Source organism: Brachionichthys hirsutus, chromosome 22, assembly GCF_040956055.1.
Source record: "Brachionichthys hirsutus isolate HB-005 chromosome 22, CSIRO-AGI_Bhir_v1, whole genome shotgun sequence".
Classification (NCBI taxonomy): Eukaryota; Metazoa; Chordata; class Actinopteri; order Lophiiformes; family Brachionichthyidae; genus Brachionichthys; species Brachionichthys hirsutus.
This window is the reverse complement of record NC_090918.1, coordinates 251,807-271,262: the sequence shown is the minus strand read 5'-3', so window position 1 is coordinate 271,262 and position 19,456 is coordinate 251,807. Positions and strand designations below refer to the sequence as shown.

At 46.7% G+C, this 19,456-nt stretch overlaps 3 protein-coding genes across 3 annotated transcripts; 1 reads left to right on the top strand and 2 right to left on the bottom strand.

Annotated features, from left to right (window-relative positions):
• Positions 1–64: 64 nt before the first annotated feature.
• apex1 (APEX nuclease (multifunctional DNA repair enzyme) 1) lies at positions 65–3,586 on the bottom strand. The gene is made up of 5 exons (XM_068755298.1): positions 3,534–3,586; positions 2,652–2,783; positions 1,311–1,474; positions 1,053–1,245; positions 65–831 (listed from the first exon to the last, which is right to left on the bottom strand). Exons 2-5 carry the CDS (start codon positions 2,710–2,712, stop codon positions 317–319), a joined length of 933 nt encoding a protein of 310 aa, XP_068611399.1. The 5' UTR covers positions 2,713–2,783; positions 3,534–3,586; the 3' UTR covers positions 65–316.
• A 251-nt stretch (positions 3,587–3,837) lies between these two features.
• osgep (O-sialoglycoprotein endopeptidase) lies at positions 3,838–8,073 on the top strand. Its single transcript, XM_068755163.1, has 12 exons — positions 3,838–3,907; positions 4,289–4,408; positions 4,472–4,591; positions 5,979–6,154; positions 6,259–6,354; positions 6,432–6,481; positions 6,569–6,647; positions 6,743–6,808; positions 6,959–7,049; positions 7,437–7,512; positions 7,723–7,821; positions 7,935–8,073. The coding sequence occupies exons 2-12, from the start codon at positions 4,294–4,296 to the stop codon at positions 7,972–7,974; spliced, it is 1,008 nt and encodes a 335-aa protein (XP_068611264.1). The 5' UTR covers positions 3,838–3,907; positions 4,289–4,293; the 3' UTR covers positions 7,975–8,073.
• A 761-nt stretch (positions 8,074–8,834) lies between these two features.
• Positions 8,835–12,740, bottom strand: si:ch211-214j24.10 (uncharacterized protein LOC558894 homolog). Its single transcript, XM_068755164.1, has 4 exons — positions 12,675–12,740; positions 9,695–10,396; positions 9,582–9,614; positions 8,835–8,970 (listed from the first exon to the last, which is right to left on the bottom strand). Exons 1-4 carry the CDS (start codon positions 12,688–12,690, stop codon positions 8,921–8,923), a joined length of 801 nt encoding a protein of 266 aa, XP_068611265.1. The 5' UTR covers positions 12,691–12,740; the 3' UTR covers positions 8,835–8,920.
• Positions 12,741–19,456: the final 6,716 nt, after the last annotated feature.

The following is a 19,456-nucleotide window of genomic DNA, read 5'->3' as shown; positions in this document are numbered from 1 at the left end:
AGGAACAAGCTCTTCTTCCCTTTCTTACCTCACGGTCCTGTCGGATAATAAACAGACGGAGGGGGTCTATAAAACCACTTTATTATCGGGTCAATGCTCAAACATTTTACACTCATTTCAGACAGCAACAGCATCGCTGCTGGAAACGGGCTCAGTTTAATCACCGGGGTAACCGATAAATGCTGATTACGCCGAGAGGAGCCCCGAAAAAGAGCGCACATCTAAAGCTGGCGTCTGATGAGACTACGGGTCGGCTCAAGCAGCAGCAGCAGCGCCTGGGCCCACCTACAGCGCTACATGCGGCGCCTGGGCCCGCCTACACCGCTACGTGCAGCGTGATGGGGCAGTGGTCGCTTCCCATCGCCTTGTTGCGGATCTTGCTGTCGCACAGGCCCGGCAGCAGACTGCTGGACAGCACAAAGTAATCCAGCCTCCAGCCGACGTTCTTGCTGCGGGAGTTCATCATGTAGGTCCAGAAGGAGTAGGCGTGGGCCTGCTCGGGGTAGAGCTCACGGAAGCTGTCGACAAACCCCGCCTCCAGCAGCTGGCCGAAGCCCTCGCGCTCCTCGGGGGTGAAGCCTGCACTTTTCTTGTTCCCCTTGGGATTCTTCAAGTCGATCTCCTTGTGTGCGACATTCAGGTCGCCACACAGCACCAAGGGCTTCTGCATGTCCAGCTCGCTGAGGTACGCCCGGAAGTCCGCGTCCCAGGCTTTGCGGTAGTCGAGGCGCACGAGGCCCCTGCCGGCGTTGGGCACGTAGCTGGTCACCAGGTAGAAGCTGGGGAACTCGGCGGTGATGGCGCGGCCCTCCTTGTCGTGCTCTTCTTTGCCTGGCGCGTCGATAAACGGCAGTTAACAAGTGAATGCAGCGACTCGAGACACAAACGACTGGAACGACCGCTGAAGACTCGAAGCTCCTCCAAAGGGCCTAAACACAGGAAGTACGCGTTCTCCTCGTATTTCATTAAGCCCTAACTGGGAACAAATCACCCAAGAATCTCGAGTCGGTGCCGCTTCCAGCGCCGTTCAGCTGCGAGAGAAGACGACTCACCGATGCCGTAGGTGACTTTGAGGGGTTCCGTTTTGCAGAGCATGGCCACGCCGCTGTAGCCCTCCTTGTCCTCTGACCCGGCCCAGTACTTGTACGGGTACTCGGGCATTGAAGTGATGTCAGCAGGCAGCAATTTCTCAGAACACTTTGTCTCTTGCAGGCACAAAACATCCGGGTCCTCGTCACGCACCCACTGAAAAGGCACCGGTGTGAACATGGATCCAGGCTGCTTCACCCGCCGGGCTGCAGCATACTCACGTCCAGGCCCTTCTTCTTGACCCAGGCCCTCAGCCCGTCCACGTTCCACGAGGTGATCTTCATGTTGGCCTCGCGTCCGTCTTTGCTCGTCACTTTGTCGGGAGGATCTTCGTACAGAATCGGGGCTTCGGGTTCCTTCGCCTTCTTCGCTTTCTTTGCAGAAGCTGTGAGGTTGAAGAAAATAGAACGGTACACATTTAGGATTATTTACCGTGTATATAACGGTACACATTTAGGATTGTTTACCGTGTATATAACGGTACACATTTAGGATTGTTTACCGCGTATATAACGGTACACATTTAGGATTGTTTACCGTTTATATAACGGTACACATTTAGGATTGTTTACCGTGTATATAACGGTACACATTTAGGATTGTTTACAGTGTATATAACGGTACACATTTAGGATTGTTTACCGTGTATATAACGGTACACATTTAGGATTGTTTACCGTGTATATAACGGTACACATTTAGGATTGTTTACCGTGTATATAACGGTACACATTTAGGATTGTTTACCGTGTATATAACGGTACACATTTAGGATTATTTACCGTGTATATAACGGTACACATTTAGGATTGTTTACCGTGTATATAACGGTACACATTTAGGATTGTTTACCGTGTATAGAACGGTACACATTTAGGATTGTTTACCGTGTATATAACGGTACACATTTAGGATTGTTTACCGTGTATATAACGGTACACATTTAGGATTGTTTACCGTGTATATAACGGTACACATTTAGGATTGTTTACCGTGTATATAACGGTACACATTTAGGATTGTTTACCGTGTATATAACGGTACACATTTAGGATTGTTTACCGTGTATATAACGGTACACATTTAGGATTGTTTACCGTGTATAGAACGGTACACATTTAGGATTGTTTACCGTGTATATAACGGTACACATTTAGGATTGTTTACCGTGTATAGAACGGTACACATTTAGGATTGTTTACCGTGTATATAACGGTACACATTTAGGATTGTTTACCGTGTATATAACAGTACACATTTAGGATCGTTTACCGTGTATATAACGGTACACATTTAGGATTGTTTACCGTGTATAGAACGGTACACATTTAGGATTGTTTACCGTGTATATAACGGTACACATTTAGGATTGTTTACCGTGTATATAACGGTACACATTTAGGATTGTTTACCGTGTATAGAACGGTACACATTTAGGATTGTTTACCGTGTATATAACGGTACACATTTAGGATTGTTTACCGTGTATATAACGGTACACATTTAGGATTGTTTACCGTTTATATAACAGTACACATTTATGTTTAGGTACGAAGCAGTACCAGAGCCGGCATCGTTTTCCCCGTCTGCAGCCGCCTCCTCTGCTTTCTTGCCTCTCTTCATGTTTGCACAAGCGCCGACGGCAAACACACTTCGCAGACGCACAACACGCACACACAACAGAACACACGCCGCTGGAAAACAGAAACCAGAGGAATGAACAGAAACCAGTCAGAAAAGGGATTAAAGAATAAAACAAGAAACAGTGGATGCTTTTTAGAAGTACTCCTCTTAGACAGGATGTCTGACTGTACTTGTACTGTAATACATGCTACTATTTGACTCTACTTGTACTGCAATACATTCTATTGTGTGACTCTACTTGTACTGCAATACATTCTATTGTGTGACTGTACTTGTACTGTAATACATTCTATTTCATAAATATATTCATGATGATGACGAATATATTTATTAGATTAATCCTTGGTCAAATACAAAGTGATCTGCGTTTCATTATATTTTTCAAATATTATTTATTACATTATATATTTTTTACACAAACTAACATAGTTTGTGTAAATAATCCCAGATAAAGTGGATTTTTAGAATCCTGGATCATTTTCCCGTCGAAGGAAAATGACGACGTGCAGTCAAAGCAAGTGTTAACTCCGGATCAATGCGACCCACCGGACTGATCGGGTTCGGGTTCGGGTTCGGGCTCGGGTTCGGGTGCATGTTCAACACAGCGGAGGTAATGCTAAGCTATGCCGAGGCTAGCTTTCCTCTGACAAAGCACTGAATGAATGACAATTAACCAGCCAGCTACATTCAGCGTGCTGCGTGACGTCATTTCGTTCATTAACACATGCAAACGTTGACTAATCACAGCGCCATTTCAACAATCAATACATTTCAGGCAAAGGAGATGCAAATGTTCTTACTCGCACGCGCACAGGATGCAAAACAACAGTCGGTCCTTCTTCACGAACCCTCCGGAGCTAACGCAGCTAGCCGCGTGCTCGCGGTGCGTCGGGCTGAATGCGTTCCTGGTTTAAATATATATAAACGCCACCTTAAACCTATCCTATTATGTTTTCATTTCCTATACGGTCTAGATACAAGATACTGCTAATATAATACATAAAAAAGTATATCTAAGTTAAAATACTGTTCGCACAAAGCCTTTTTCAGTCAGGCTAAATGTACAGCTGCCTATGTGCAGGACCCGTAAGACCCCGCAGGACCCCGCCTGTTGGAAATGAGCTGCTAGAATCAGCAGTTTGTATTAACGAGGTTTACTGAAGGATAAGAAAAGGTAGATATAAATGCGTTATTACTAAAGTCAGCATCGAGCGGTTGTTTTATTTCCCAGCGGAAGGATGGTCGTCGGTTCGATTCCCTGCTTTGGGCTCGGTTCTTTTCTGTTTGTGTTGCTGGTGTTCGTAGCTCCACACCTGGGTCACGTGACACCCGGGCCAGTTCCATTGAGTGCTTTTAAAAGCAGGATAAAAGCATTTCTGAGTGCTCAAACAGCAAAGGTCTCCCCAGAATCACACAAATCTCTAACTAACGCGGAACTTGTCTTTGCTTCTAAGAGAGACTAAAGAGATCAAAGGAAAATGTACTTCTACAATGTTTGGTGCAGAAACACAAATCCATTTCCTGTTTCTTTACTGTTTCCATGCGTGGTTTGCAGCCGTCATGCCGGTGGTCATCGGCTTTGAGGGCAGTGCCAATAAGATCGGGATCGGGATCATCCGGGACGGTGAAGTCCTGTCCAACCCCCGCCGGACATACATTACCCCCCCTGGTCAGGGTAAGCCACACGAACGCACTGACCGTCCGTCACGGGCAGTGAACACATGATGTCACCCGTCAGGCTTCATGCCGAGCGACACCGCCAGACACCACCGTGCTGTCGTACTGACCGTCCTCCAGGAGGCGCTGCAGCAAGCAGGGCTGGAGCCTGCAGACGTCGACTGTGTGGCCTACACCAAAGGTAACATCAGAGCCCCAAGCGCCACCTTGTGGTGAAAAGGATAGCAGGACCAGGAGTCCAAGCGGTGACCGAGCAGGATCTGATCAGGATCCGGGTACGGATCTCTGACCGGGATCCGGGTACGGGTCTCTGACCGGGATCCGGGTACGGGTCTCTGATCGGGATCCGGGTACGGGTCTCTGATCGGGATCCGGGTACGGGTCTCTGATCGGGATCCGGGTACGGGTCTCTGATCGGGATCCGGGTACGGATCTCTGACCGGGATCCGGGTACGGATCTCTGATCGGGATCCGGGTACGGGTCTCTGATCGGGATCCGGGTACGGATCTCTGATCGGGATCCGGGTACGGGTCTCTGATCGGGATCCGGGTATGGATCTCTGACGTTCCTTTTCTTGCACTTCACACATTTTGCTCTCTCTCAGGATTTGGCCCAATAATTTGTTCCAAAGGTTCTTCACACATTTATGAAATTATTTAATGAAAGTCAGAATTGTATACGGCACAACGGTTTTTTCAAGGGTCAATCTCGTCGTATTTATTATCGTGTTTATTATCGTATTTATTATCGTGTTTATTATCGTATTATTATCGTATTTATTATTGTATTTATTATTGTGTTTATTATCGTATTATTATTGTGTTTATTATCGTATTTATTATCGTATTTATTATCGTTTTATTATCGTCTTTATTATTGTATTTATTATTGTATTTATTGTCGTGTTTATTACCGTATTTATTATCGTGTTATCGCGTTTATTACCGTGTTTATTACCGTGTTTATTGGCATGTTTATTACCATGTTTATTACCGTGATTATTATCGTGTTCATTATGTTATTTATTATCGTGTTTATTATCGTGTTTATTACCGTGTTTATTATCGTATTTTTTATCGTGTTTATTATCTTATTTATTATCGTGTTTATTATCGTGTTTATTATCGTGTTTATCATCGTATTTATTATCGTGTTTATTATCTTATTTATTACCGTGTTTATTACCGTGTTTATTATCGTGTTTATTACCGTGTTTATTACCGTGTTTATTACCGTGATTATTATCGTGTTTATTAGCGTGTTTATTATCGTGTTTATTATCGTATTTATTATCGTGTTATCTTATTTATTATCGTGTTTATTATCGTGTTTATTATCGTGTTTATCATCGTATTTATTATCGTGTTTATTATCTTATTTATTATCGTGTTTATTACCGTGTTTATTAGCGTGTTTATTATCGTGTTTATTACCGTGTTTATTATCGTGTTTATTATCAGACGAGATCCGTTCTCTCAGAATAATGAACAATCATTAGAGCTCGTGTTCTTCCCATCCTCCAACGAGGATTTGGCTCTTTCCCGAATCGTTTCTCCCCCCCCCTCAGGTCCTGGCATGGGGGCCCCCTTGGTGACCACGGCTCTGGTGGCTCGTACCATCGCTCAGCTTTGGGGGAAGCCGCTCGTTGGTGTCAACCACTGTATCGGACACATTGAGATGGGTCGACTGATCACGAAGTCCCACAACCCCACAGTGCTGTACGTCAGTGGAGGGAACACACAGGTGTGTGTGGGTGTGTGTGTGTGTGTGTGTGTGTGTGTGCGTGTGTGTGTGTGTGTGTGTGTGTGTGCGTGCGTGCCTTCCCTTATCCTTGACTTCCTGTTCAGGTCATCGCCTACTCAGAGCGCCGCTACAGAATATTTGGGGAGACCATCGACATCGCGGTCGGGAACTGTTTGGATCGGTTCGCTCGTGTGCTAAAGGTGCCCCCCCCCCCCCCTCTTTGATCCAGGTGGTCCGTGCGCGTTAAGACTTTGTGTGAAACCGTTCCTCCACTCAGATTTCCAACGACCCCAGTCCGGGCTACAACATCGAGCAGATGGCGAAAAAGTGAGATCCGCCGAGCACCTCCTCAGAACAGCTTGTCCAGGACTATTCACTGACTCCGCCCCCGTTGCTCCTCCTCCTTGCTGCTAGAGGGAGTCTGTTCGTGGAGCTTCCGTATACGGTGAAAGGAATGGACGTGTCCTTCTCTGGGATTTCCTCCTACGTCGAGGTGGGCGGAGCCATTAATCAGCAGTAGACGGCAGACTAATGATGATTTATGGTTCAATCGTTGGTGTTTTATCATTCAAACGTATTTCTTCACAGGACGTTTGTCATAAGATGCTGAGCGCTGGTCAGTGTGCAGCAGAGGATCTGTGTTTCTCCCTGCAGGTACGAACAACAGGTCAGCTGCTGGTCTGTTCTGAGATCAGCACAAAGCCCCCCCCCCACAGGGACTTGACTTTGATCTTATATCATCTCCTAACTTGTCCATCTTACGCTCACGCATGATGAAGAGGACGATGCTTGTGATGTGTGCAGGAGACCCTGTTCTCGATGCTGGTGGAGATAACGGAGCGGGCCATGGCTCACTGCGGCTCCCAGGAGGCGCTCATCGTGGGCGGAGTCGGCTGTGAGTCACACTTTCAGGGCGTGTCCCCGTTCTAGTAGCTGCTGTTTGAAGGGCCTCCATCAAACAGACTCTTCTGTTGAATCAGTTTCTACACGTCCTCCATTAAGTCATGAAAAACGTTTTCCCACGAGGACACGGGCGGTGCGGCGCTGATGGAGAAGTGAGCGGGACAGCAGTTCATTCAGTGTCGGAATTTAAAAGTATTTAGGCGATAAAACCGAAAGCGACAAAAAGAAGTTTCTCGGGTTCAGGATGCGCCGTCTAAACACCCGAGCGGATCTTTAGTGTTGCTGAACGTGGCCTGTGCCGCTACGGGCACCAGGTAAGCCCTCCCGAGAGGACTCGGTCTGATCCAGCAGGGCACGTGACCTCCTGACCCCTCTGCAGGTAATCTGCGTCTGCAGGAGATGATGGGGGTGATGTGTGAGGAGCGGGGAGCCCGGCTGTTCGCCACAGATGAACGGTAAAGCTGCCTGGAGCCGTCTCCGGTCTGTTTCCGTGGTTACTTCAATTTGTGCGTACTTTGTTGAAAACGCTTCTCGTTTTATTCGAATGAAAGTATTAGTGGATGCTGACGTGAAATGTTTGTGACACTGAAGTGATGCGTGTGTGTGTGAGATGACCGGCTGAATACGGAGGCCCGGTCCAGATCAGCGGTCCCTTTGTGCCTCAGGTTCTGCATCGACAACGGAGCGATGATCGCCCAGGCCGGCTGGGAGATGTTCCGGTCCGGTCAGGTGACGGCGCTGCAAGACTCGTGGATTACGCAAAGGTACACCTCAAACGGTGTGTCAGCGCGACCCAGCGGGGTCACGCTCAGGGTCACGCTCAGGGTCCACTCGGGTCAGCAGGAACACGCCGACTGACAGAACATTTCTGCTGCAGGTACAGGACGGACGAGGTGGAGGTGACCTGGAGAGACTGACGGACAGACGCATGAAATGGTGAAATCCGTGAGCGCTTCCATGAGCAGCGCCCCCGGTGGACAGGCGGCTCCTTCGACGCTCGGTCTCCGGGTACGAAAGGCCCGCCGTAGCTCCTCCTCCTCTCTGACTGCTCTCCACGTTTACGACGGACTCAGGCCGCTCAGCAAACTGTTACCCATCATGCATTTGATGTTCAGCAAGTCACAGGAAATAAACTGGACCGAGAACTCATCACTTTTGTTCATTTATTACGCAATACTGTTCACGTACATTCCTCCTCGTTCTCCAGTGTAAATTCTTTAATTCAATAAATGTTCTTCTCAAGATCAACACAAACACGGTGAGACCCCTTCCTCTGACTTCTGGTCGACCTTCGATCAGGAAACCAGCACTAAACGTTGACGGGGGAGGGGCAGGTTTTACTGTGCCTTTGCGACACCCCCCTGTAAACCGAAGAGAGATCAACAAGTCATCTGCATACATTAACGATAAACCCGAGCAGCGACGGGACAGACGCTCTGGCCGGGATCAAACGGGGACATTAAACTGCTCCTGAGGCTCCGCCCGCAAACAGGAATCGATCAGATGTTTTACACAAAGTGCTTGATTGACATCTCGCTTTACAGAGGACAAAAAGAAAAAGCCAACGGCAGCCTTTGTGGGGGATTCTTTTTCTTTTTACATTACAGCTCCTTGTTAAAAAGGGGCCCGACACGTGCAGGCTAAAAACGGACGAGGAAATGAAATCTAATTAAGGCAGGCTCTCCGTAAGGCGTTAAAAGGTCCACTGCTGTAAGATCCCAACGGAGTCAGTCCAAAGTGTCTCCGTGTGGCTTTGCGTGAAGACATCATCCTGAGTGCAGCGTGTGTCCATGTTTATATGCTTCCATGTGCATGTGGGTGTGTTGTGTATGCGGTTCTATATACTTTGGGGCCGTCACGCCGCTAGGCCGGGTGCTCCTGGCTGTCCTGGTACCAGACCACCTTTTTTGGAACTGCAAAACAGGAAGACAAAATGTCAAAGGCCGAAGTCCAGAACATACCAGCTGCGTGTCGCTACAGAATGACGGACATTTCCCCCCGAACGTTGCTGCTGGTCTCTTTTCTCCACACAACTGAGTTTAATATAGTTGGGGGGGGGGGGGGGCTTTCTGCAGAACTGGTAGGATGAAAATCACATGACCAACAGAAAACTCATCTCAGCACCAGAAACCTGACGAGGAAACAGGAGCGCTGCAGGAAACGGCCGAAAAACCAACAGCACGATATCGTCAGGCTTCACCGTGATACACGATACGCGTCTGCGTATTCTGATTTATCCTCTAATCACTCTATAAATGTTAAACTCAACACTTAAGCATAAAATGACGAGTACGATGGTTGAAGCAGACCCTTCTGTTGGATTGGAGATCTGCTTTTGACGTCTCGAGTATATCGATGTCCCGCCCCGCTCCACCACGACGCCCTTTAACCCTTAAGCGGCGTTAGGGTCCGAACGGACCCGTTTCAATGCAATCAACGCCATCAAACATTTTTTAATCGGAACAAGGCTTATAGTATGTGCTCATGGCGGCTATTGAACTTCTCCGACTTTAACCCAACGTACCTCTTTTCTGTTTGTTGCAGACGGCGTTCCATTCTGAGGATAAGAAGAGAAAACGCTGAGAAACACGAACAGAAACACGATTGGTCGGACGCCGCCCGGCAAGCGGCTCTCACCTCGACTGTGATAGTTTAACGCCTCCACTAAATGGCGACAAGTAAGGAGCAGCTTCCCGTTGCTTTGGTCCACCCCTGGGTGTGTGGCAGGAGTGACGGGGGCAGCGATCGGAGGAGGGGCTTCTTCGGGGGGCTGCGCCGTGAGAACCGTCTCCAGCCCCTGAGTGGCCGGGCCGGCCTCGCTGATGAAGCTGAGCCCCCACTGGTTCTGGAGCAGCATGCCGATGGCCGGACGCTCCTCCTCCAGCGCTCCGTTTGCTGCCCCCGCCTTCACCTTGGAGGCGTAGCTGACCGCAGGCTGCAGCTTGGCTGGGCTGTCTCGCACCGGAAAGGCAGGCGGGGGCTTGAGCGACGAGAGACTGTCCTCCACCCACCTGTCTTTGTGGGCGGTCTTTTGTGGACGCTCGCTCCCACGACCCTGATTTTCCCTGCGGGGGCCGCGGCCCTTGTGCGGTTGGCCCTTGCGCTCCTTTTCCCTGCGGAAGCTGAAGGTGTGCGTCTGGCCCGGAACGATCAGGTCGCCTTCGGGTGAATGCTGCCTGTCTTCCCGAGAGATGCAACCCCCCCCGCCCCCACAGTAGCTCGAGCCGGGAGACAAGCGGCGGTTGCGAATGTGTGGCTCGGGGTCGGTGGCTGACACGAGGGCTGCTGGGCCACAAAGGGCGTCGGACTCACACACAATGCTGCTGGCTTCCCATGTACCTGAAACAGGTGGAGACACGCTGATTAAGTACATCCAGCCTCAGGCCAGGAGAAACAGTCACAAGTCAAGAACATCTGGCTGTAGCGAGTCACATTTCACCAATAACGTCGGATCGTTAGGCTTTACCGAGTAAACAATCTCCAGGGAGGACTTCATCAGGACAACAGAGCAAAACTGGGTCGGTACAAGTACAAGCTGTTTATAGCAGAACGTTAAAGAACACAATAAATACAGCATCAACGATGAAAATTACTACGTTGCAGATCAACATTCACTAACGTAAACATTTAAACAGCCTCTTTCCAGTTGCAAATAGCCTTTACTATGTAGCAGTGTTCAGTATCATTCTGGAGTATTTCAGTTTAAACGTTCAATATCATTCAGGAGTATTTCAGTTTAAATGTTGAGTATCATTCTGGAGTATTCCGTTTAAATGTTGAGTATCATTCTGGAGTATTCAGTTTAAACATTCAGTATTATTCTGGAGTATTTCAGTTTAAATGTTGAGTATCATTCTGGATTATTTCAGTTTAAATGTTCAGTATCATTCTGGAGTATTCAGTTTAAATGTTGAGTATCATTCTGGAGTTTTTCAGTTTAAATGTTCAGTATCATTCTGGAGTTTTTCAGTTTAAATGTTGAGTATCATTCTGGAGTATTTCAGTTTAAATGTTGAGTATCATTCTGGAGTATTTCAGTTTAAATGTTCAGTATCATGCTGGAGTATTTCAGTTTAAATGTTCAGTATCATTCTGGAGTATTCAGTTTAAATGTTGAGTATCATTCTGGAGTTTTTCAGTTTAAATGTTCAGTATCATTCTGGAGTTTTTCAGTTTAAATGTTCAGTATCATTCTGGAGTTTTTCAGTTTAAATGTTGAGTATTATTCCGGAGTATTTCAGTTTAAATGTACAGTATCATGCTGGAGTATTTCAGTTTAAATGTTCAGTATCATTCTGGAGTATTTCAGTTTAAATGTTCAGTATATTTCTGGAGTATTTCAGTTTAAATGTTGAGTATCATGCTGGAGTATTTCAGTTTAAATGTTCAGTATATTTCTGGAGTATTTCAGTTTAAACGTTCAGTATCATTCTGGAGTATTTCAGTTTAAATGTTCAGTATATTTCTGGAGTATTTCAGTTTAAATGTTGAGTATCATGCTGGAGTATTTCAGTTTAAATGTTCAGTATATTTCTGGAGTATTTCAGTTTAAACGTTCAGTATCATTCTGGAGTATTTCAGTTTAAATGTTGAGTATCATGCTGGAGTATTTCAGTTTAAATGTTCAGTATCATTCTGGAGTTTTTCAGTTTAAATGTTCAGTATCATTCTGGAGTATTTCAGTTTAAATGTTCAGTATCATTCTGGAGTATTTCAGTTTAAATGTTCAGTATCATTCTGGAGTATTTCAGTTTAAACGTTCAGTATCATTCTGGAGTATTTCAGTTTAAATGTTGAGTATCATTCTGGAGTATTTCAGTTTAAACGTTCAGTATCATTCTGGAGTATTTCAGTTTAAATGTTGAGTATCATTCTGGAGTATTTCAGTTTAAATGTTCAGTATCATTCTGGAGTATTTCAGTTTAAACGTTCAGTATCATTCTGGAGTATTTCAGTTTAAACGTTCAGTATCATTCTGGAGTATTTCAGTTTAAATGTTGAGTATCATTCCGGAGTATTTCAGTTTAAATGTTGAGTATCATTCTGGAGTATTTCAGTGACCCTGAAGTCAGTAGCTAAATACATGCGAAACAGAGACGTCACAGAGATCCCGTGAGTCGCGTCTTTAATAAAGGATTATTAATCTAATATACGACATGAAGAGAAGAAAACACAAACAAAGGCAACGGCGGGGCCGCTTCAAAACGGTCCCGGGAACAGGACATCTGGGGAAAGCAGCCGAAAACCAGAACTCTAGCCGTCCAACAGCGCCATGCTAACGGCTAGCATCCGGCATTCGCTACGAGCCAGGACTGGCTTTAACATTTACTTCTTCATTTCAACCTGGCGATGCAGCGAGTTAAATTCACCAGGCGACCATTAACGTCCCACAATGTCTTAAAAAGGTGTCGTGGAAGGGGAGATTCTATTTTCACTTAACAATAATTAATAGCAAGCTAGCATGTTAGCCAAAGTAAAAGTTTCGTAATCGCCATTCAAAGCGGTGAAGAGGCTGCTATCGATACCGCTAGCATCGTGGCTAGCACCGCTAGCAGGGAACCAAACCCCACCGAGCGGACTGAAGGTGAACCCCGCGAGGCGACGTCGTCAGCTTTACCTGCTTTGATATGCATGTCTTCCTGCTCAACGGGCGGCGGAAGTTAAACCGTTTTACAACTTTTGTTTACAACGTTTCGATAACGACGTCTCGCTGGTTGAGGCTTGTGTGAGCACCCGGAAGCGACACGAGAATGTGGGTGGGACAGGAAGTCCGTCCAGACAAGCGGTCCGGCGGGAAACCTATAATAATAATAATAATGCGTTGGTTTTATAGAGCGCTTTACATTGTACATTATTCATTCACTCCGTACTTGGTGGTGGTGAAGCTACTATTGTAGCCACAGCTACCCCGGGGTAGATACAACTGCTCTGGGGCAGACACGGCTACCCCAGGGTAGATACAACTGCTCTGGGGCAGATACAGCTGCTCTGGGGCAGACACAGCTACCCCAGGGTAGATACAACTGCTCTGGGGCAGACACAGCTACCCCAGGGTAGATACAACTGCTCTGGGGCAGATACAGCTGCTCTGGGGCAGACACAGCTACCCCAGGGTAGATACAACTGCTCTGGGGCAGACACAGCTACCCCAGGGTAGATACAACTGCTCTGGGGCAGATACAGCTGCTCTGGGGCAGACACAGCTACCCCAGGGTAGATACAACTGCTCTGGGGCAGATACAGCTGCTCTGGGGCAGATACAGCTGCTCTGGGGTAGATACAGCTGCCCCGGGGTAGATACAGTTGATGTCGGACAGTGCGGTGGATTTCTTGAATCTTTTCCCGTGCTGGGTGCAGATATTCCAGATGAATGGCTGCTCTCCTGCGTGCGCTTTGAGGTGCGCTTTGAGGTGCGCTTTGAGGTGCGCTTTGAGGTGTGCTTTGAGGTGCGCTTTGAGGTGCGCTTTGAGGTGCGCTTTGAGGTGTGCTTTGAGGTGCGCTTTGAGGTGTGCTTTGAGGTGTGCTTTGAGGTGCGCTTTGAGGTGCGCTTTGAGGTGCGCTTTGAGGTGCGCTTTGAGGTGTGCTTTGAGGTGCGCTTTGAGGTGCGCTTTGAGGTGCGCTTTGAGGTGCGCTTTGAGGTGCGCTTTGAGGTGCTCGCGCTGCGCTCGCTTGCTTTTGAACTTCTTTGGGCACTGTGGGCAGCTGAAAGGCTTCAGGTCGCTGTGGCTGCGCTGGTGCCTCGCCAGCGCTCCGCGTGTGAGGAACGCCTTGCTGCAGGTGCACCGGTCCGGCCTCTCACCTGTGTGGGTCCGGCCCGGCTGGATGTCTCCTCACACACGGAGCATTTGTATCGACACACGGCCACACGTCTCTGCCGGTGCTTCAGCCGCTCCAGGACGCTACTGAAGTTCTCCCCACATTTCTGGTATTTGTATTGGCCGTCCACTTTCTCCAGCGTCTCCTCTGCTACAAATACCTCCGTGGTAAAGTCGAGGGTCGGGTTACAGATCTGGCTGCAGCTTCAGCAGCCCCGCCTGCAGTGTGAGCAGAGGAAGGGCCGTACTGTACCGTACTGCAATACATGCTACTGTGTCCCTGTACTTGTACTGTAATACATGCTACTGTGTGACTGTACTTGTACTGTAATACATGCTACTGTGTGACTGTACTTGTACTGTAATACATGCTACTGTGTGACTGTACTTGTACTGTAATACATGCTACTGTGTGACTGTACTTGTACTGTAATACATGCTACTGTTTGACTGTACCGTACTGCAATACATGCTACTGTGTCCCTGTACTTGTACTGTAATACATACTACTGTGTGACTGTACTTGTACTGTAATACATGCTACTGTGTGACTGTATTTGTACTGTAATACATGCTACTGTGTGACTGTATTTTTACTGTAATACATGCTACTGTGTGACTGTATTTGTACTGTAATACATGCTACTGTGTGACTGTACTTGTACTGTAATACATGCTACTGTGTGACTGTACTTGTACTGTAATACATTCTACTGTGTGACTGTACTTGTACTGTAATACATGCTACTGTGTGACTGTATTTGTACTGTAATACATGCTACTGTGTGACTGTATTTGTACTGTAATACATGCTACTGTGTGACTGTATTTGTACTGTAATGCATACTACTGTGTGACTGTACTTGTACTGTAATACATGCTACTGTGTGACTGTATTTGTACTGTAATACATGCTACTGTGTGACTGTACTTGTACTGTAATACATGCTACTGTGACTGTACCATACTGTAATACATGCTACTGTGTGACTGTACTTGTACTGTAATACATGCTACTGTGTGACTGTACCATACTGTAATACATGCTACTGTGTGACTGTACTTGTACTGTAATACATGCTACTGTGTGACTGTATTTGTACTGTAATACATGCTACTGTGTGACTGTATTTGTACTGTAATACATGCTACTGTGTGACTGTATTTGTACTGTAATGCATACTACTGTGTGACTGTACTTGTACTGTAATACATGTTACTGTGTGACTGTACTTGTACTGTAATACATGCTACTGTGACTGTACCTGTACTGTAATACATGCTACTGTGTGACTGTACTTGTACTGTAATACATGCTACTGTGTGACTGTACCATACTGTAATACATGCTACTGTGTGACTGTACTTGTACTGTAATACATGCTACTGTGTGACTGTATTTGTACTGTAATACATGCTACTGTGTGACTGTATTTGTACTGTAATACATGCTACTGTGTGACTGTATTTGTACTGTAATGCATACTACTGTGTGACTGTACTTGTACTGTAATACATGCTACTGTGTGACTGTATTTGTACTGTAATACATGCTACTGTGTGACTGTATTTGTACTGTAATACATGCTACTGTGTGACTGTATTTGTACTGTAATGCATGCTACTGTGTGACTGTACTTGTACTGTAATACATGCTACTGTGTGACTGTATTTGTACTGTAATACATGCTACTGTGTGACTGTATTTGTACTGTAATACATGCTACTGTGTGACTGTATTTGTACTGTAATGCATACTACTGTGTGACTGTACTTGTACTGTAATACATGCTACTGTGTGACTGTATTTGTACTGTAATACATGCTACTGTGTGACTGTACTTGTACTGTAGTACATACTACTGTGTGACTGTATTTGTACTGTAATACATGCTACTGTGTGACTGTATTTGTACTGTAATACATTCTACTGTGTGACTGTACTTGTACTGTAATACATGCTACTGTGTGACTGTATTTGTACTGTAATACGTGCTACTGTGTGACTGTATTTGTACTGTAATACATGCTACTGTGTGACTGTATTTGTACTGTAATACATGCTCCCCCGACATTCACTAAATCATGAAGGAAATCTCATTTTGCTTGTCCACAAACGGAAGTTGGATAAAAGGAAGTACTTACAAATACATTGCTTACGGTGCAGTGTGATGGACAAAGTAACGGTTGATAGTAGTTGTAGTTTTAGTCTCTAAAGTGCTTCTCGAGTGTCGTTTGGCATTGACCGAAGCCCGCAGGCTGCAGATACTAGCAGTGTGTACTCGTGTTTATATAACGACAGTGACCTGTCAGAGAGATAAAGAGTTTTATTTTGATCACTTTTCACGCACAGACTCTGAAGCATCCGAACAGGAACGCCGTCCTCACTCAGGCCTGGAGATACAGGGTAGGCTCCGGAAGTCAAACATATCGGAGCACTACTGCGTTTGAGAAGTTCTGGTGACGCTGTGGTCATTATTAAAAGCAATACTGGGCTTTTGTACTTGTATCCATCCACATACAAGAAGAACGACACCCATTCAGCCTTCAGAGCCAACTGAAGGCGAGCTCCAGCTCCAGGTCCCGTTACAGATATTCACACGTCAAAAAGCAGGAAACGGTGAAGACCGATGCTCCATGGCAACAGGCTCCACGGCAACAGGCTCCACGGCAACAGACTGCCAGCTGGAGGAGCGCTGTGGTTCATCTCCGTTGTCGTAACGATGTCAGAAGTTAATGACAGTTCCAGGGTCCAAGCTGTAGTTATTATGGGGAGGAATGTGAGGAATGCTAGCTGGCTAGCATTCCTCACATTCCAGGACAGGCCAAGACCTCCAGAGTCCGAGGGAGCAATCCTGGAGAAGAGGTCATCACAACTATGACAAGAACAAACGTGAAGTAAAACCAGCCGGTCAGGGAAAGATGAGTCATTCAGCGGTAGAAACAAAGATACTCACTACAAGTACTTGTATGACCCAAAATGTTATATTTACATCTATGTTAATATCTGAATATCTAAATGACAAATTAGCCTTACTAGCGCTCGGTAAGTTTTTGGCACAATTAAAAGAATAACACCCCGAAAAGTCCAGTTTAAGAGCGTGACGTCAGATATATCTATTTATAAATAGATATATAAATAGATATCTATTTATAAATAGATATATCTGAAAGTAAAACAACACCACCGGTGGGTTAGCACGAGTTTAGCCACTTCCTTAGCCGCCCTCTCCCAAATCCCGCTCACCTTCTCACGGGATTATGAAATACATGACGAGGAAAAACATCACGTCAAAAAGCACGAAGGTCCAGAAGTCGAACCAGTAGGAATGTTTCGGGAGAGACGCGAACGGCTCCGAGCCCTCCGGCTCCGGGATCGATCCCGCCACCATCTTGGTTTCCGCAACAGCTGACAGCTCCCCGGAAGTGAAATGACCCAACTTGATCTGCCGTCCTTCAAAATAAAAGCTCCCAATCACTCAGCATGTCCCATAACTCTATAAAATGCACATTCCTTTCTCAAAGATACGTAAATACCTTCATCGCCACTATCTTGAGAAATCAGCCGATCAGTGAGCGATGCATCGTATCAGTAGCACGTTTGGGTTTCTCTGTGATAAGATGAAATGGTTCTGACCCCATCGACTTCACTCACATTTTAGTATCTCGTGGTGCTCCTTGCTAGCCGTATCATAAACTATTGGTGTAATATATTAATATATATGTAATAAGTAACCCAACCAAAACACATGCAGAACACACATTTAAGACAGCAGCTCTGAACGTTGTTTGCGTGACACCATTTATTAGGGCTTTACAAAGACTACAAAATCACTGTCTCTGCCTATTTACATGATATGTTACATACAAATGTACAAAATATAAAACATTTAAGGACAAATGTTTCACCCCAAAGCAAAACAACCTTCTCACAAAGCAGAGTCGATGCTGCGGTTTTAGTGTACACTCCTAGTTCTCCTGCTCAGGAACGATCGGCCTACAAGAGGAGCGCGATGACGCTGTTAGGGTGAATTATTTGCACCAATGCTCCAATTTAATTACATTTAATCCACAAGAAAGGAGCAACTTCTTACCACGGTAACCAGCCACATATATACAACCACACCCCCTTACAGACGTGCGTGCCTGCAGAGGCAGCCATGAAGCTGAGCACAGGTAGGATTGTCCTGAGGTTGTGACACGACTTCTTGGTCTCGGATGAGCTCGGACTGACCAGTAGCACCGGTTGGTTCTCGGTAAACGTTAACAGTACGGCGTCAGGTCGACAGCCGGAGAGAGGAAGTGCTTCTGAAGAAAGCTCCTGATGACGGAGAGTCCGGAGAGTGTTATGGCAGGATGGGTGATGCTGGAAGAGTTTATGTTTTGTGTGATTTTAGTGTGTTTAAAACGGTTCCCTACTATACACCATATGCCTCCTGCATAGGCAAAATAGCCAATCACAAGACAGACAGCGCCTCTGACAGCAGGTTGAGTTTTTGCATTTCTCTCTCTCTCTGTTTTGAAGGACAATAATTCACTTGCGGGTTAAACACATTGTTACACCAACAGGGCAGAATGCATCTTTGACTGACTCAAGGTATTTACAGCCCCCCCCCCCCCCCCTCAAAGCCACTCATTAAACAAGGAGAGGACAATAACAATTCAAAATGGCTTCCGTCCAACACACATAAATAACAATAAAGGTCTCTCCTCAGTGCATCCCCTTTAAAAAGCTTCAAAACATGCTCATCGGGCTAGAAAACCCGAAGCAGTTTGGTTGATTTGCGGCCAGTTCAGGTGAGCCCAGCTCAACGCCCCCCCCCCCCCCCCCCCCCCAAATACAGCATCAACTCTTTAATGTCAGGAACAGGACAAGGACTCAAACAAAGGGAGCTGTTTCTGACTACAACCTCTTTGACAGCGGATTATAATCTGACATCATCACTTCTCACGCCAGCCAATAGGAGCAGAGGACACCAGAGGTAAGGCAGAGAGGAGGCAGTGAGGAGGCAGAGAGGAGGCAGAGAGGAGGCAGAGAGGAGGCAGCGAGGAGGCAGAGAGGAGGCAGCGAGGAGGCAGCGAGGAGGCAGCGAGGAGGCAGCGAGGAGGCAGAGAGGAGGCAGAGAGGAGGCAGAGAGGAGGCAGAGAGGAGGCAGAGAGGAGGCAGAGAGGAGGCAGAGAGGAGGCAGAGAGGAGGCAGCGAGGAGGCAGAGAGGAGGCAGCGAGGAGGCAGAGAGGAGGCAGCGAGGAGGTAGAGAGGAGGCAGAGTGGAGGCAGAGAGGAGGCAGAGAGGAGGCAGAGAGGAGGCAGCGAGGAGGCGGAGAGGAGGCAGAGAGGAGGCAGAGAGGAGGCAGAGAGGAGGCAGAGAGGAGGCAGCAGCTCTCCTGCTGCTTCACCTGCTTTTGAGACGTTACTTTTTGGCACCTCCTGCATCAACATGAGACACTGAGCGATGGATGCGTGTCGGTCCTCTGAGTCGGAGCTCTGAGTCGGTCCTCTGAGTCGGTCCTCTGAGTCGGTCCTCTGAGTCGGTCCTCTGAGTCGGTCCTCTGAGCCGGTCCTCTGAGTCGGTCCTCTGAGCCGG